Below are 18,196 nucleotides of genomic sequence, written 5' to 3'. Positions count from 1 at the left end.
TAAATAAGAACTTGGAAGAAAAACAAATTTAAAAAATGAAGTATCCATATCCCTTACTAGGTTGTGAACCTTCTGAAGTCAACAAGTGTCTTCCTTTCTTCTTTTTGGAACCCTGGTATTTTGCATGGGGCCAGTGACACGGTAATCAGGAAATATGGTAACCATGGTCAATGAGAGCATGAAAGTCAGTCAAATAAAGGTGATCAATACTAAACTACATGACTACAAGCTAGACTCTGCACAATGAACCTAAAATGGAGAAAACAGAAAAAACTGTAGAACCAATCCCTGTACTCAGAGTCATTAACACTGCTTAAGCAGAAAATTGCGTGACATCACTAGGTTGCCTGGTACCAGGATTTTGAGGCAGGGGTACATTTTCTAAGGACAAGAAGTTCCCCATTCTTGAGCATTTTGATTTAAGACTATTTCATGTTCTTGAGTGCCAGACAGATTCGGGGGACTATTACCTTCGGGTAAGAATGCAGTGACAAGGCAGGCCACCCCTGCCACTAGATTGCTTCCTGCAAAGGGAAGGCGTCGTCCGAAACGCTCAATGGTCAGTAAGATCAGCAGGGCCGCGGGCAGCTCCACAACTCCTGAGATGAAAAAGTCGATATAGAGGTTGCCTCCTATAATTCCTAGGCGCATGACGAGTCCTTGATACACCACCGCACTTGTGAACCTGGAGGGGCATTGAAAGACAACGGAGACCAAGTAAGACATAACTTCAGCCTGCTCTGAAGGAAGGGGTGCGTTGTAAATTCGATACAAGCTTTTGAGCCCATCACAAGTCAGACTTACCAAGCAAACATAAGAATAAGTGTGCACTTCCTCATTTGGGGAGTCCTCACCAGATCTAAAAAGGATGGGTTACTAACTTCCTCATCTGTAACAGTGATCTATATAAGAGAAGCAGATTTCAGTAGCAAATACAGCAAGACACACCTGCATATTATAGATTTTCATTGACCAGATTCAAAGCCACCAAGTCAAATGATCTGACTGAATTGACCAGGGTCTTTCACGACTTCGTCTTAAAACCTGAGAATGGAGAGTGTGATTCCCTAGCTGTTAAAAAAGGACAAATCCGCAAAGATGTGGTTGCTGCATGAGAGGCTGTTCTCAGGCGAGTATCAGCAGTCCTGTGTGCCAACCTGCTCTGACTCACCAAGGAAAAAAGGTGTGTTTTAAAGTAAAATACATTTGCGCATTTATTAAATTGGAGAAAAGAAACGTAAGAGTGGCAAAAGCAGGTGGGTCCAAATGAATGTTTCTTTATTAAATTATCAACCTGATGTTAACAAATAAGATTATTTTAAATTCAAGAGCAAGTACAGCCCCGAAGGTATCAGTTTGCTTTGGTCCGTTTATTTGAATCTAGCATCTTTTTGATCCTGGAAAATTCAGCTCATCTCTATTTGGCCATCCAAGAAGTTGGTCTTTTCTTTCATTGCATGAAACAAATACTGCTGTTCGCCTACTATGTATAAGGCACTATAAAGGAAACAAAGCCAAAGAGCAGGTACTTTGTCCGTCACCGAGGCTAAGCATGACACTTGATGAGTCGAACAAAGCTTGATATCTCCTGTCTATGCTTGTTCCAAGGAAACACATACAAGCAAAAGAAGACTGCAGAATTGATGTCTTTGGATCACCTTCTCTTCCTATGCCCTTCCAATACCGTATTTCTTCTATCTCAAGACACATAATTTTCACATTTTAACACTCCTAAATTGGGACGTGTCCTACAACTGAGCTGATAAGAAAACATACATTTAATAATTCATTTCATAACATGGTTTTTCTTACTTAGTGGTACATAAAATGATGGGTCTTACAATCAATAGGGTCTTAGAGTCAGTGACACAATACTAGTTTCCATGACAATGCCTATGGGAGACTGCTAATTGATTCTACCATCCATTCTTCCCTTCTCCATTTTGATAACAGAATCCACGAGTTTTAGTTGGGCACGTCACTACAGTCACATTTTCTAGCCTCTTTTTCAACTATGGGTAGCCCTTTGATTAAGATCTCAGCAGTGAGGTAGGAATAGAAGCCATGTATGCAAGTTCTAGATCCAATCCTTTAAAAAGAAATGGCTTTGCTCTTTATTGACTGCCTTCCCTCTCCTAAGGGATGGAAGGAGATGCTGGTGAACCAGCTTCTAGACCACCTGCTGCAGGTGACAGTGGAGAAACAAGAAAACTGGAACCTGGGTCCTAGAGGCGCTCAGGAAACAGAGCCGCCTTCTAGGGCTGGGCTGCTTACCTCTCGGTGGGCACGTATGAGAGAAAGATGCTTTTCTTTCTTTCTCTCTTTCTTTCTTTCTTTCTTTCTTTCTTTCTTTCTTTCTTTCTTTCTCTCTCTCTCTCTCTCTCTCTCTCTCTTTCTTTCCTTTTTTTTTGTCCTTATATTTTTTGGGTCTCTGTTTCAGCAGCAAGTTGACCCGTACTCTAAACGAACACAATGCTTATGAAAATATTCCCTGATCTACTCTTCTAAGTTCTAAGGATTTTTAAGACCTATGTTCACCTTTGCTGCCACAAAAGTAAGGCAGGAATATCAAAAATGAAAGAACTCAGTATATTACAACAATGTATCATTATATGATTGGTTATCAAAATGTTTTCCACAATTAGTTTCTCTATCTCGTCCACGTCAAAATGGTTCACTTCTAAGGAGCCTGTAATATTTGTTTGATGTGGTTATTTAATTTGATTCTCATTAAAACCCTCCGAAGTTAGTACTTTTATCAATCCTGTTTTATAAGTAAGGAAAACAAGGCTTGGGACTTGAAGGATTAAAGGGACAGTGGTTGAGCCAGGATTTGAAATTAGGCAGTTGATAGAAATCCTTTATTCTTAATGGTCACATTACACTGTTGAATGTATTCAAGGCTTTTTATTTTAGAAAACTTCTGTGTAGCTGATGGTCGCTTCATTTTTAAAGAAGGACATTACACACCTGGCCAAAATCTAACCTTTAGTTAAAACACTATTTTATGGAAAAGTTGGATTTGACTAAAATAATTTAGAGCTTGAGGATCTTTAAATTTAAGATCAAAACTACCCATACTGTGAGGGAAGTTGTCCTCCATGGATGTATCACTTTTTCCAACGCTTTTCTTTTCACTTATGGTCTTCCACAGCTTAGACTTGGGTCAGGTTGCCTGTGCTCACTCAGACTACTCCCTTCTCTCTAGGGAGTCCCTGGTCGCTCTGCCCATCCACACATCTGTACCACTGCTCCCCCAGAGCACACAGATGGCAACAATCTTTTATTTTCTAAAGCAATATTGCCACAATTTGTTATGGGTTCTCTTTCATTCCCTCTTCAGTCTTCTTATCTTCTCCCCATAGCTATGACTTCTATCGACTAGATACGCTGTACAAATTCACTTTCATTCATGTCCCAGTGTCAACACCCCAGAGTTCAAGGGAGATCATATATCATGTATTTCAAGATCTCTAGTCAATTCAGGAAGATAACTTGACATTTAAGCACTGCTGTAGATTTTTCAATTACTCACAATTCTTAACTAACTGATAAAATAACTGAGCATCTCTTGCTTTCATGTTAGCTCTGCAGATGTCACTTTTTCTTGATTGTTTTCTCCAGGCTGGTTAAGTTACTACACGACCACAGAATTATGACATGCTAGATTTTGATAAAACAATAGAGGTCTACTGGTCTGACTGAGAGGTCAGCGAACTTTTTCTGCGAAGGACCAGATTATAAGTACTTTTGGTTTTGTGGGCGATATAGTCTCTGTTGGAGCTACTTAACTTTGCCATTATAGTGTGAAAGTAGCCATAGATGGATACACAAATGGATGACAATGGCTGGTTTCCAATACAACTGTTTACAAAAACAGGCAGCAAGCCAGGTCTGGCCCACAGGCTGCAGATTGCTGACTTCTGAACTAGAGGATTAGTGCTGTTGGAACTTATAAATGCTATTCTTATATCCATCACAGAGAGGAAGAAGTTGAGGCACAGGAAAGATAAGTAGCTTACCCACTGAGGACACACAGACAGTAAGTAGATGAACCAGGAGGTGGATAGCTAAGTCTGTATATTGCTAACCATTATGCTCTACTGTGTCTGCAATATGCAGAGTATAATATTTATTTTAATGTTTGAAAATATGCTTGTATCATTAATAGTTCTCACAGGGTAGTAGGATTATGGTGGTTTTTCCTTTCTTCCTTTTTGCTATAAATATTCTCTTAAAAATAAAATTTAAACTTAAAGTACTTTTCCTAACAAGAAGAACTATAGCTCACCTTTAAAGTAATGGATTTAAATGAGACCCTAGTGTACCTTTTTTGTTGTTGGCTCTGTGTCATTCTCTCTTTCTCATTCTTAATAGAACCCCCACTGCGCCACCCCCCCCCAACTTCATCAATTCCCATTCTCAGGGGAGCTGATTCTGTTTCCAGTTGTAGGGGAGACCTCGTTACCTCAGGGTAATTCTACCCTTAGACTGGGCATGTGACTGGGAATGTGACCCAATTTGAGCCACTGATAAATGGGCATGAGACCCAATTTGAACCAATGAGAAATGGTCTTGAGAAAGTCCTTCACGGGGGGCACCTGGATGGCTCAGTCAGTTAAGCATCTGCCTTCTGCTCAGGTCATGATCTCAGAATCCTGGGATCCAGTCCTGCATCGGGCTCTCTGCTCTGTGAGGAGTCTGCTTCTCCCTCTCACTCTCCCTCTGTGCTCTCTCTCTCTAATAATTAAAATCTTTAAATAAACAAAAAAAGAGAAAGTCCTTCACTGACCTTAAGTCAAAGTTTCCCGAAAGAATCTTCTCTCTCTACCCTCAGGGAATTAATGAGAAAGTGTTGGGCTCAAGTAGAATTTAGCAGCCATCCTATACCCAGGAGGGAACCAGTATGAAGAAGAAGCCACTCTGTCTGCAGAGTGGAGAGGGAGAAAACCATGGCTTGATGGGACTGTTGAGACTCAGGTCTAGCCAACCCCAAATACTGCTATAACTCTAGAATTCCAGATACATGAGCCAGGAAATGAGCTTATTGTTTAAGCCCATTTAAGTTGTAACTTGTTGCCAAAAGCAGAATTATCTGGAGAATTCAGTCCAGAACAATGCTTTTGCACTAATAATCGATTATTTTAGGCAAAATGATTTTGTATTAAATAATGAAAATAATTGCTTGAGTGTTCCAACTTACTCAGTAAAAATATTTATTATCAGTCTTAATTTCAAACTTTTAAGATTTAGAATCAAGCAGTCACATGATCTCTGTTTTCCCAAAGCACAAGTGTAATGCCTAACACATACCCTCTACCAAAGAATATGAGGTACTGATAAAACCAAAGGTAATCAAGACCATAAAACCAATCTTCCCTGTCCAGCGAATTAAAGGATTAATAGTACTTCCAAGCAAGTATGTATTTTGCCAATTTAAGAATAAATCCAGCTGGTTTATGATTTACTGACATGTTCTCCACAGTGACGCAGATATCCTGAAAGACGACCCACTTTCCGGGTGTCCAAAGACCTTGAGAGACTAAACGCCGTATCTTGGGATGGAATGCCTCCAGTAAAGTCTTGGCAACTCATTTGCAGTGGCTGCTGAAGCTATTATTCTTCTATAACAACTTCTAGCTCTGTATTTTGAAATTAAGCTGTGTTTATTTTCTGTTGCCAAAGCGTTACCAAATTTCGCTTACTCTGAGTCAGATACAAAAGAGTAGAAAGGCTAGATCAGGTTATTATATATACATACTTCCCTTTGCTTTATTGAGATATAACCTTCATACAAAAAATTCAGCAATTTCAAGTGTACACTTAAGTGAATTTTGACTAATGTGTAGAGTCAATGAACCACCACCATCATGATACGGACCATCTCCATTATCCTCAGAAAGTGTCCTTCTGACTCTACAGTCACCCTCTCCCCCCACTCTTAGCCCCTGGGAACCCCTCATCTGCTTTCTGTCATTACAGTTTTGCCTTTCCCAGAATTTCATGTAAATGGAACCATACAGAATGTTGTCTTTTGTAGCTAGCCTGGTATATTTTGTCATGTTTATGTCATCTAAGTGGTGGCTCCCTGCTTCAGTTTGGAGCAAAGGAAGACTGGAAAGGCTCGTGGTAACATTTGTGTGTTTGTGGAGTCTTGTTGCCTAGTAATGCCACTCATAGGAAAAGGTGTTGCTCACAGGTAAGCTGCACATGTCAGTTTCCTGTTGTTTATCAACTGAGCTGATTGCTATTTGTTCTAGCTGTCTCTTAATGGTCTTTTAACTTTCCCCAGACTTTTATGTTACGTTAACAGTGATATTGCCCATGTTGAAAATGTACTTCGTTCATCTTTCTGTGATTAATCTAGCTGCATGTACCATTCTTCTTGGTGCCTTTCTGAAACCTTTTTTCAAGTTGACATTTTCATTTAAATTGCCAAGGAAGAGAAAGACATTATAAATTACCATCTGTTCTAAATATGGTGTTCAAGAGCTCCCCTGATGTGGGATTGGTTTCTGGTCAAGAAGGACAACCAGCCAGGATCAGGTGAGAGTCACGGGGTTTTCCTGAGAATGTTTTCTTACTGGCACATGACTTCAACTCTGTGAACCTTATTTCTCTCATCAGGAGCCTGAGGATAGCAACACTTACTTCACTAGTACTTTGAAGATTCCACTGGATAACCCCTATACATCCACACACACCCGTCACACACAGTAAGAGCTCAATAATGGAAGCAGTCAGCATTACTACTGCTTTTTCATATCATTTCAGAGATATGTTGCTTCCAGATGATGATTCACTTGGCACTTTTTTATCTTTTTAGTTAGTAAAGTGTAGCTGATGCTATCATGCCTAAGGGGAGATACTTTTAAAGATACCCTGACATGAGTCCCTCTGTAAAGAGAAGAATGTTCATTGTGCCTTTTTTTTTTTTAAGGAATGGATTTCTTGTTATACTGAATTTTTAAAAGTATACCAGGTATATTTAATGTCAATTTAGCACTGTTGATGTCCCAGGCCTTAGGCTGGATAATTTTTCGTGAATGTACCCACAAGCAAATGACACTTAGCGAACGTGCTCCTCAAAATGTGCACGGTCCCTGAATCAGCAGGATGCCTATCACCTGGGAGCTCGTTACACACACCCTAGCCCAGATTAGGGAATCAGAATCTTCCTTTTTACAACATCCAAGGAGACTTGTGTGAGAAGCACTGATGGTCAATGAATTGTCGTGCCTCAGACCTGACTCCTAGTGTTTACTCTTCCTGGGCTGAGAGGTAATACGAGTCCCTCAGGTTTTAGAGGAAAGACTACGTTCCACAGGGCCAGCCAGGGCACTGGGAGGAGGGGGGCGGGCGTGGGGGACAATGTCAGGTGGCTGGATTTCTAGCCTTGCAGCTGTTCCCAAGAGGTGGGTTTTTCATCCGTTGCCATATTTCACAAGGGAAAGCAAAGCCATGGACAAGAAGGGGGCACGTCTCTGTTCTTGAGTCCAACCCTGTGATGTAATCAGTTTCGCCAGTTCCCTATGGCTCTGTTCTCTAGAAGTCTTTAATCTTCCAGAAACCAGTGAGAATAGAATATGACTTGGGGATTTGGGGCTCACTGATCTGGAGGACCAGGGCCCATCTTCAAAGTTCAACTATCTGCAGGTCTTTCATACAAGTATCAGGGGCTGGAAGACGTGGATGGGCAGGAGGAAGTCCACTGGTGACTGCTGGGGTACCCATGCCCTCACTCCACCACATCGTGGACGCCCCCGTCAGTGAGATGAAGGTCGGCACCAGAAGGTCTAAGGGTAAGTGTTTCACATTATAAAGCCTAGGCTAGCTTCTGGGTAGCAGGAGTGCTACCCAGTATCCATAAAAGAGAATTTGTCAGATAACCCATAGTGCTTTGGGAATTGCTAAAAAACCTCATTATACTTTGAAACAAGAGTAGATAAAATATTTACCATACAGAGTTCATGTTATAAAGAAAAGTCCATATTAAAATTATGATGAATATTTGCTGCTTAGTAAAGTAGTTAAAAACAAATCTCAGTCACCTAGACCAGTGCCGTCCAATAAAAATATAGCTGAGTTACAGAGTTCAGTTTAAATTTTCCAGAAGCCACATTAAAAAGGGTAAAAATAAACAGGCAAAATTAATTTTAATAAAATGTTCCATTGAATCCACTCTATCCAAAATACTACCATTTCAACATGCAATTAATATGAAACTGTGAACGAGATCTTTTATGTGCTCTATGAAATCACTATAAAACCTGCTCTTACAGCTCATTTCAGTTCAGACTAACCACAGTTCAAGGCTACTGTATTGGACAGAGTGAGTCCAGAGCACCTCGGGCCCAGCCAGGTCTTCTGTTAAGATGCTCTGCAGAGAAGATATTTATTCCATTCGTTTGAGTTGGCTGGAAAGCGTCCCTCCCTGCCCCTCCCCAAGCAGGCACACTGCCCAGCACAGGAAAAGTGCATCCATCTAGAGGCCCCAGGAGAGAGCCAAAGTGCAGACTTAATATTAGCAAAGGTTAACGGGTTGCAGCTGTGGGTCACGTGTTGGAACATTTCTTCATTTCTTAAAAACAAACAGAGAGGGTTGTTTTTTTTTTTTTTTGCGGGGGGAGAGGTGTTAAAGTCAGAGAAAGAGAAAGAAAGAAGAAAATGCACTTTCAGACCTAAAACTCTAACCCTAAATGCTCAGAACCTGGGGGGGGGGGACACCAAAATGCGCTGTTAGGGGACTGAATTAAAATGTCAGGGAACTCTCCGCCAATGGCATAAACGTCAGTGACGATTACTGAAAAAGAAAAGTTCCAAATATCACATTTTAAAGGACGTCCATTATAGTAGCATGCTCAGATACACAAGATTTTTAGTTCTATGAATACGCAAATTGAGTATCTGTAAGTCAGTAGGTAGCCAAGGATTTTTTTTTAAGAGGGAAAAAGCTAATGAGTGAATTAAAGGAAATCATGTGATAGGTCACAAATAAAAGCCCAAACAACAAGTTTCCACTCATCGTATTCTTAGCATCATTTCTTTGGGTCTCCTGGATGCCTCAGAAATGGTTTTAATCAGAACGAGGTCTTGAACATGACAATAACAGGATACAGACTTAGGAGATGGCCTTTCTCCTCACCGGCTGGGGGATGTTGGCCACTAGGTTCTCTTAGCTGTTGCCTACACCAGCTCTTTCCCAGGCATTCAGGTGTTTGCAGGTTGCCAGTAAAAAGGCAACTTTGCCCAGTTAGATATCCTGGCAGGTGTCTTTCTGCCCGGGCCTGTGAGTGTAAGGCGTTCACTCCTGCCCCTCCTCTGGCTTGGCAGCCCTTTCTGTATCGGCCAAGGAAAGCCAGGCAACATCAGGCTCCGTCACGTAAGAGCCCAGGGCCACGGCGATGGGGCACATCCAGGACAGTGTTCTCAGAGAGCCTCCTGTATTTGTGCCAGGGGACTGTGTTCCTCTCCTCTTTTCCCTCCTTCCGCCCTTCTCAGCCTCTCCGCAAGTTGAGATGGGGTCCCCGCACAGCCCCCGGGTGCTCCCCATCCACTTGGTTCTCAGGCATCTCTTCAGGGCATCTGTCTGACTCCCTGCCCTGAACTGGCCCCAGGAGAGGCCTGACTGCCCTTCCACTGCCTTGATGTCCCTGGGCTCCTGGAGTTTGTTCTCCTGGGCATGGCCTTCCTTCCACTCCCCAGGGGCCCCACGGCTGAGGTGTCTCTGACAGAAAACGGGTCTTCATAATTTCCACTATATTTTTCCATAACAACTTCTAAAATTGTGTTTACGCTTTGGCCAAATTATTATTATTTTTTTTACCAGTGATGAAGGTGAAACCTACTTTGCAGCAATAATTTGAATTGAAAAGCATTTATCTTCCTGAGTCAGTGTTTCTCAGATTGAATCCCGTATTCTTAATCATTTGTTCTCTTTTAAAAGAGGTCTATGGGGTGGCACTCGCTGGCACTGTTTGCCAAATATTTTTGCTGCCCTACCTCTCTCCTTACCCCATTATGGGGGCATGATAAGATTGCACTTCTTGGCCCCTTGTGATTGGGTGGGGCCACCTACTCAAATGTACCAAGGACTTGTAAGCATTTCATTGCCAAAGCAAGAATCCCTAGAATTCTCTTTTCTCTGATGGTCCAGGCAGCAGCTGCTAAAACAGCCTGGATTATAGGGTGAGGACCCTGCTCCAAGGAGAGGAGGCCCCAGTGAACCTATGGGGCACAGACAACAGTCCTTTATTATCTCAAGCGACTGAGATTTTGGTAATGTTTGTTACACAAATGCCTAGCTTATCCTGAGTGATAAAGAGTTTCAAGTTTACCCAGAAAACCTGTGGTCCACACCTCCTCTTCATAGGAATTTATTATGCTAAGTACTAAATTTCTGTTTGAAGTAATTAAACTTAGACTGTTCAACTTAAATTTGGAAAAAATGCAATTTTTATGATGTTGTTTGTTACTTATAGTCAATAACTCCTTTTGACAAAATCACACCATTAAAACTCCTAAAAAGAAATGAGGGCTATTTCTTCTGCATTTTCAATTTATAGGCACTAATCAATTTATCACAGAAATAATCATAAAAGTATAACATTGAAGCAGAGAGAACCCTGGGTAGAATGACCATCCTGTTGAAGGCTAAGAGCTTATGTAGTAGCCACCCAGGTAAAGAAAAAGTTAACAAATCAAATTTCAGCCCCAGGTAGATCTCATGAAGGTGTTGGTGGGTCTGAAAATCATGATCTCTTTCTACATTTATGAAGTGTGCTCATACATATCACCTCCTTTTAAGAGGGACAGAGAACAGGCATTATTGTCACAGAGAGCAAACCTCATTACTTAAAGAAATGAGAAGTATTTGGAGGAACAATCATACACTCCTGCCTTTGCATTACTGATGTTCAGGCTCTGAAGAGTACTTCTGCTTCATGTCAGGGATGAACAGAATCGTAAAGTGTGCTGTAGAGGAGGATAAGTCTTCAGGGCATTTACTAACAAAAACATATTCATCTTTTAAGATGACTGGTAGCCGTATATGAATCTGTGGTCTAAATGCTGTGGTTTATTACCCATTTCTTCATCCATATGGAGCTTTGCAAGAGTGCTATTCTCACTGGTCACCTGCAACCTGCCTGTGTCCTAGCTCAGGTTGGAAGCACAGAAGCACATATTTGAGTTACTAATTACTGGGTTCCTTAAAAATAGTAGACCACTTTTAGGTGGTCAACTAATTCAGGCTCTGAAACAGGAACTTGATAAAAGATGGCTCTACTTATTAGCTGGAGCTCAAAAAACAAAAAACAAAAAACTGGCTCAACATTGAAACAATTCAAGGTGGATCCCTGCTTCCCAGTCAGAAAGGTGGAGGGCTCTTGATGAATTCAGGCATGACTGTGACAGCTAACGCCGAGGCTAATAGGGAAATATCTTTGTGGCCCTTGGATGTAGAAGAATATTTCTTAAACAAAACCCAAAATACAATCAATAGGCAAAAATATACACTGATTTGCCTATACTGAATAAGTTTAGGCTTTAAGAATTTCTGTTCAGTGAAGAAAAAAAATAGGCAAAGTCAAAGAGTAGCTGAAACACTGAGGAGAATGTACTTGCAATGTCTAGAACCAACAAGGGGGTGGTATTCAAAACATGAAAGGAGGTTCTATAAATTGAAGGAGACAAATACCAGAAAATCCAATATACATGGGCAAGGATGTGGCAAGGCAATCCACAGAGAAGGAGCCAAACAATAAAGTAAGATGCACGAAGATATGCTGAATTTTACTAGTAAGCAGATGTGCAACTTAAAACATTCAGGAGGCTGGCCCAATTAGAAGATTGGAAAATACCAAATGTGTATGTGGACAAATGGGATGCTCACAGGGTGTACACAGAAAGTAATCTGGCATTACTCAGCGCACGAAGCCTGCATGCATCCCAGGACCCAGCAGTTCCACTTCTAGGTATTAAACTCCCTGAGGAACCTCACAAAGGTTCCAAAGGGACATGTATGATGATGATTGGAAACAACCCAGGTGCTTGTCATTAGAAGGACGGAGACAAGAAACACAGCAGATGGTACTGATGAAAACCACACAGCACTCACATGTGAGCAAGATGGTGGAAAGATATTCTGACTGGATCTAATTAGATCAACATGTTTTAAAACATATTGCTGCATGAAAAATTCAGAAATAAAGCAAGATCTAGAGCAGCACAATTCCATTTATGTTACCTAAACACACACATACAACAAGCTCTAGTTTTTAAGGGCACATAAATATCAAAGCACATTCTGTTGGGAACCTGTTGAGAAGGGACATGGGGAGAGAGGAGGAAGGGAAAATAAAATGAAACACCAGAGGGGCCTTGCACAGCCTAGTGATGGCTGTGCCATGCACAGAGAGGCATGATTAAGTCAACTCTGCACTCAAAGAGAAATGACAATAACCAAAACAATGTCCAGCAGAGTCATGTTGAGGCCATTTTGGAATTTTGTGCATTTTCAGTGCTTCCACATCTCCCAATATCCAAATTCTGCCTTCCTTCTATACCTCAGAAAATCCTTAGTTTCATGTTTATTTGCTTGCATCAGGGAATGCTGAGAAACTTCTCTGATGAAAGTCAAGTACAATTGAGCAGTTAAAAGACTAGTTGAATTGCACCTTAATAAATATCACAATCCTTGGTGTGTTCTGGAATTTGCATGCAACTCCCCTTTCTTGATTTGCAAAATATTTTTGCATACAGTTACTTATTTATCATTGGCATGTCCTTTATTGTTCAAGACAGAACAATCTTTAGAGAGGGATGAGATGCTTCTCTGTACGAGCCATGAACAGGTGGGGCACATGCCATCCCTGGAATTCTGTTTCTGGAGGTTTTCGATAGTGAAGTATGTTCAGTCTCATGGACTGACTCTGGACCATGGTAAGGTGCATTAATGTTAGATTGCATTCACTATTTACCCTAATTTTAACTATGAATTGCTTTATTATATGCCAACAAATATATAGGTTAGTTTTCATCATTAACAGATGAACGGATTGAGATCCAGTTAGAATACCTGTGTACTTATAAACAAATGCAATCAAAACGAAAACACAGTGAACTGGTTTCCAAATACTGCACATGAGATCTAAGCTGTTCTTCAACTTTAAATGGTAAGAACTTAGATTTAGTTCTTTCCTATATGATGAAAGTGAATATAGTTGTACAGATAGGGAACTAGTAGAGGAAACTGGGGAACTAGTAGAGGAAACTAGTAGAGGAAACTGCCAGCTCATAAAAGAAAAAAGAAAAAGAAAAGCAACCACAAAAAATTGGAAAAAATACAAAGCATCTTAAATGCATGTCAAGAGACATTTTTGAAAGTGAATATTATACAGAGGTTGTTTAAAAGACAGATGTTTTGAACACAGCACTCAGTAACTGTTTGCCAACTAATGGATGTACAAATGAAAATGAGCCCCTGCTACACCAGGTGAGTCAGTGCCCTTTTGTTTCTGGGCCAGCTTCACATCAATTAACCTTAAATGATTTTTCTAAACATATGACCACCAAATACAATATTCTGTGATTCACTTTGTAATGTGAAAAATATTTTCATTGATATGATCGATGACTTGTTAAACTTAAGAAGCTGGTTATTTTTAGGGAACAAAGCCTACCAAATAGTTTACAGAACTTAGGAAGAAATGATATGGTAAAAAAATACTACATGAAGTAGACCCTCTAGTTCACTCAACTGCTGTCAAAAATTCTGTCCCTTGATAATTTTAGAGCAGCCTGTACAAATACAGCACATAAACTGTCATAAATGGCAGAGTGAATACTTCAATTATCTTTAGTAAAATTTGTCGAGGTTCTCAAAGACAACTATTTAAGCCTGGATACTACACATAATGATCAAAACATGAGGGTAAGTACTTATGCTCTATTGCACTCTGTGCCGTAAAAATAATCATGCTGAGCATTCATTCAATAAGCCTTCCTCAGTCTTCCTCAAGATCTAAACCCTTAGTGGTGTATTGGTTCAGAAATGTAAGCAGGAAAGAAAAAAAGAATTCACCTTCGAGAGGTAGTAAGGCAGTTGTACACCCAGTTACTCAATTCTTCCTACATGTAGGACCTGTCCATAGGTCAGTGAAAGAGTAGAATATAATGAACTTGAGTTTACTTTATTGAATCAAAAAAATGAATGAATCTTGGAAGTTGTCAAGAATTCTGTTTGTGAAGAGGTCCTTAGGCTTTTCCTGAGAACATCATACAACTTTAACTGTGAAAGCTCAGGCAATAGTGTTTTGTTTTTTAAGAATTTATTTATTTATTTATTTATTTATTTATTTATTTATTTGAGAGAGAGAGAGAGAGAGAAATAGCATGAGAGGGAAGAGGGTCAGAGGGAGAAGCGGGAGCCCAATGTGGGATTCCATCCCAGGACTCCAGGATCATGACCTGAGCCGAAGGCAGTCGCTTAACCAACTGAGGCACCCAGGCGCCCTCAGGCAATAGTTGTTAAACAGATGGAGACTAATCCTACATGTGCTGACAGATCAGTGACTCTTACCCTTCTTGAGTATGAGGACTTCTGGTTAATGACAAATAATATAACAGTTGCCCACATTATAGGAATTGTGCTTTTAATTTCTGTTCATTGAGACTACATAATGACACAAATTTACTATGAACTTAATAACACATTTCAACTCATTAGTCATTATTAATAACAATTGCATCTACCTTCATTCTGAAAAAATAGTACATATTTATCCAAGACCTATTAACTCACTCTACAGACAAGGCTTGGTTGCAAATGGTTTGAGGACTTTTGCAGTAACTCCATGGTCCCCAAGGACCTGTGACCCATTGGGACAGACTGCCATATGATCATCCCATCAACTATGGGGTTAAAGTTACAGCTGCTGGGTGACAGGAGTGTGTTAGCAACCCTGCTCATCAAGATTTTCTATCTGGTCGCCCTCTATGCCTATTACTAGGCAAGGTAACAAAGTTTTGCTTTTAACAGGAAAGTTTCCTCTAGCAGAAAAAGTGTCCTTGGTTCTGGCCATTTTCATCAACATTCCCCTTGTGTGTCTCCTGGGAAGGACATAAAGACTTCTCCACTCTCTGAGCCTTCCTTTATCCAGCCACCTTAAGACTTTAAGAAGGGTGTGCTTACCATGTGGAGAAGGAAGGCTTCTTCTCAATCAGGTCCCCCTTCAATAGCACCAAATTCAAAGAAAAAGAGAAAATAGCACAGGCCCATATTATTTGTTCCCAAACAAGAAATCTAGCCATCTCTGGAGTGTGTGGACCTAGTCCCCTTTGCATCTGCACCCACATGAAGAAGTGTTGCTATGGCAACATGACCAGTGTTCATCATCTGGCCATCTGGGTGCCCTCTCAGGAGAAGGAGGAGTTATCCCATTAAAAATCTAGCACCTGATATCTTTATTACCATCTTCCTGGGTGGGACCTCGAGGGGTAGAGACAAAGGGATCTGTGTGCTCTCTCCTTTACTATTCAGCCCCATTTCCTGAGTGTTTCTCTGTAGCAAAGGAGCACATCTGTGTACATCAATGTGGCCCTGCAGAGTTTAAGTGATTTCACCTGCTCCCCAGGCTGCATCTCTTTTCTTAGGATTATTTCATAAACAAGGGCAATCTTCCTGGTGGGACGAAGATGGAGCAAGCAGTTTTGTCATGGTAACAGCAGCTCTGGATTAGGAATAGCGTCCAGGAATCCCTGCCAAGGAGCTGGATACGCAGGGTTCTGGACATTGTACTCATCATTGCCTCCGAGGCAGCGAGCACTTTCACAAAGAGCTAGTATTTTCTCATTTATTCACAGCAGGGAAGCACAGCAATTTGGATTGCAGAAACTGATTTTGCCAAAAACACAAGAATGGGCCAAATGGCCAAGGAACAAAACACTTGGAAAAGCTGACCATCTTTCTCTCTTGCCCAGATAGAGCATGAACATTTCAAAGACAGTATTAGAGGGCCATTCCCTTGGCAAATGCTCGAAAAAGAAAAAGCAAAAGCAAACCCACTCCCTTATTCTATGAGAGAGAGAGATCCAGAATTAAAATAATTGAATTAAGCATTGCCACAATGCCCACAAAAGAGGGTTACCAATATTAACAGAACAGAATAAGCCTGTGCGGTTTATTCATCTTGTTTTATATTTTAATTAATTTTGTTTGTAATGCCACCGGGGCTTGGGCTAGACAGAAGGAGGCAAATACTCCTCTGCATCCCACAGGGTGCTGGGGCTGGAAGGGGAGGACCATTGCTCTCAAGGGCAAGGATCAGCCTTTGAGAAGGAAAAAGGGAGGAGACCAGGATTCATTATATAACTAATGAATGGCTAGTTGATATGACTCTGAATGTCACCAGGTAAGGCTTGGAGCTCTCCCCCAGTATCATCATCCATAGAACCTTGCCTGGAAGGTTTGCTGGAATCTCAGCAGTAGGGAGGAGAGCAGGTCAAGTGTGAATGGAAGGGGCTGTGGCTCTGCACCTGGCCATGAATGAGACTAGGGCCTGCAGGTGGAGAGGTCAGTGCAGGGGAGGGCACACGTGGGTTGTCCATGGGCCAGCACTGCTATCTGTGGGCTGGGACACATCTGGAGAAGGGGTTCTTAGGAGCAGCAGTCTCTAGAAAGAGCAGGTACCAGTCATCAAGAGAATGCAGCATCTAGCTTTCAGACAGTGGATGAGTGAAGGGATAAGCTGTAGGATCCTATTTTCAGGAGAAAGAAGGGCAGAAATTAAGCAGGGGCCAGGGCCCCAGTCAAACAGGCTAGGGTTCAAGATCAGATTAAGAATTAGAATAGAAGCTGGGGTGTGAGCAAGTTGAATAAATCAAATATGTGCGTGTTTTGTGTGTTTATCAGATGTCAATAAAGCGGCGTGGTTTTTTTTAAAGAATATCATTTCATGTTGGGACTTCAAATAAAGACTGTAAAAGTTAAAAGTTAAAAAAATATAGACAGAGAAAAGAAACTAGGGATTGAAGAAGGGGTTAGGAAGAGAGAGGCCCCAGGCTGAGGCAGCCTGCATCAGACTTTGGGCAAGCAAACGGAGCCCATCCTCTAATGAGACTAGGAATCCCTCACAGGCATCAGGGTCCACGGGCAAGCAGGCAAATGTGGCACTCACAAATGTAAACCTTTGCCCCTTCCTCTGAGCATAGCCAGGAAGGTGAGGACTGAGCAGCTTGTCCCAGTTTGCCTGAGACTTTCTCAGATTCAGCTCTGAAACTCCCACTTCCCAGGAATCCCCCCAGTTCTGGGCATATGGGGACAGCTAGTCTCCCTACAAGTCACCACCCGAGTCCAGGGTCCTGGGTTCTGTAGATCCCATTATGCAGGAGTGATAGGTCATCAGACACCAGGATTGATGGGTGGGATTGAACACACGGAGTGTATATCACAGTAATGCGGCATGCCTTCCTCTCACACTTCTGATGGATGTTTTTCAAGTTTAACATGTATTTAAGTGAAGTAATTAGGATTCTAACAAAGGTATATGGCCCAATTATTTTAAGAGGGACTCCGGAAGGTGGGCGTGAGGGACTGGGAGAGGAGGAAGACTCTGTCTCTCCAAGGTTCCTCACTCAAGATGCTGCTCTTTGGGCGAGGTGCCCTGAAAATCTGCCCCACCCACTCTAAGGCTGTAATCTCATTCCGCAAGAGATAAGTCACTTGGATTCCTAGTTCAATTAAAGCCACATGGTGCTCTGGAACATCTTCCCCTCAGTATTTGTATGGGTTAAATGAGAGTCCACTGACCTGGAAGATTTTAGGCAGAATTTCCTTTAGTGGAAGGAACTTGCTATTTAATCACCAGCTTGGGAAAGGAGCTGACTCTGGATTCAAAGGTCCATCAGTACTGTTTTTATGGCTTTTTAATTGTAGCATTATTTTCCATTTTATGTAATATTGTAACATTCTTTAAAAGTTAAAGATGTGGGAACTAAACAAATAATCCATTTAAATATAGACCATTTGTAGCACTCAGGCTATTTACGAAAATATATTTAGGTAGAGTACTATTAACTCTCAGCTCCAAAGGTTCGTTTTAGCTATATGAAGTGTCCTGTCATTTTTAAAGATTTTATTTATTTATTTATGAGAGAGAGAGAAAGAGCATGGGCACATGCATGAGTAGGGGTAGGG

The 18,196-nt window shown here is 41.3% G+C and overlaps 1 protein-coding gene across 2 annotated transcripts in view; it reads right to left on the bottom strand.

Moving 5' to 3' along the window:
- The window catches only part of SLC22A3 (solute carrier family 22 member 3), an 88,108-nt gene that overhangs the window by 15,428 nt on the left and 54,484 nt on the right, over positions 1–18,196 (bottom strand). For both annotated transcript variants that reach the window (XM_064598321.1, XM_064598320.1), the window contains exons 6-7: positions 805–902; positions 471–685 (exon numbers count right to left, since the gene is read on the bottom strand). In XM_064598321.1, the coding sequence (XP_064454391.1) occupies positions 471–685; positions 805–902 (313 nt within the window). The remainder of the gene's footprint in view (positions 1–470; positions 686–804; positions 903–18,196) is intronic.

This window comes from Mirounga angustirostris, unplaced genomic scaffold (assembly GCF_029215605.1).
Source record: "Mirounga angustirostris isolate CCGP_5_RB_7025 unplaced genomic scaffold, mMirAng1.0.hap1 SCAF_8, whole genome shotgun sequence".
Lineage (NCBI taxonomy): Eukaryota > Metazoa > Chordata > Mammalia > Carnivora > Phocidae > Mirounga > Mirounga angustirostris.
The sequence above is the reverse complement of the archived record's forward strand: the minus strand, read 5'-3'. Positions and strand labels throughout refer to the sequence as shown.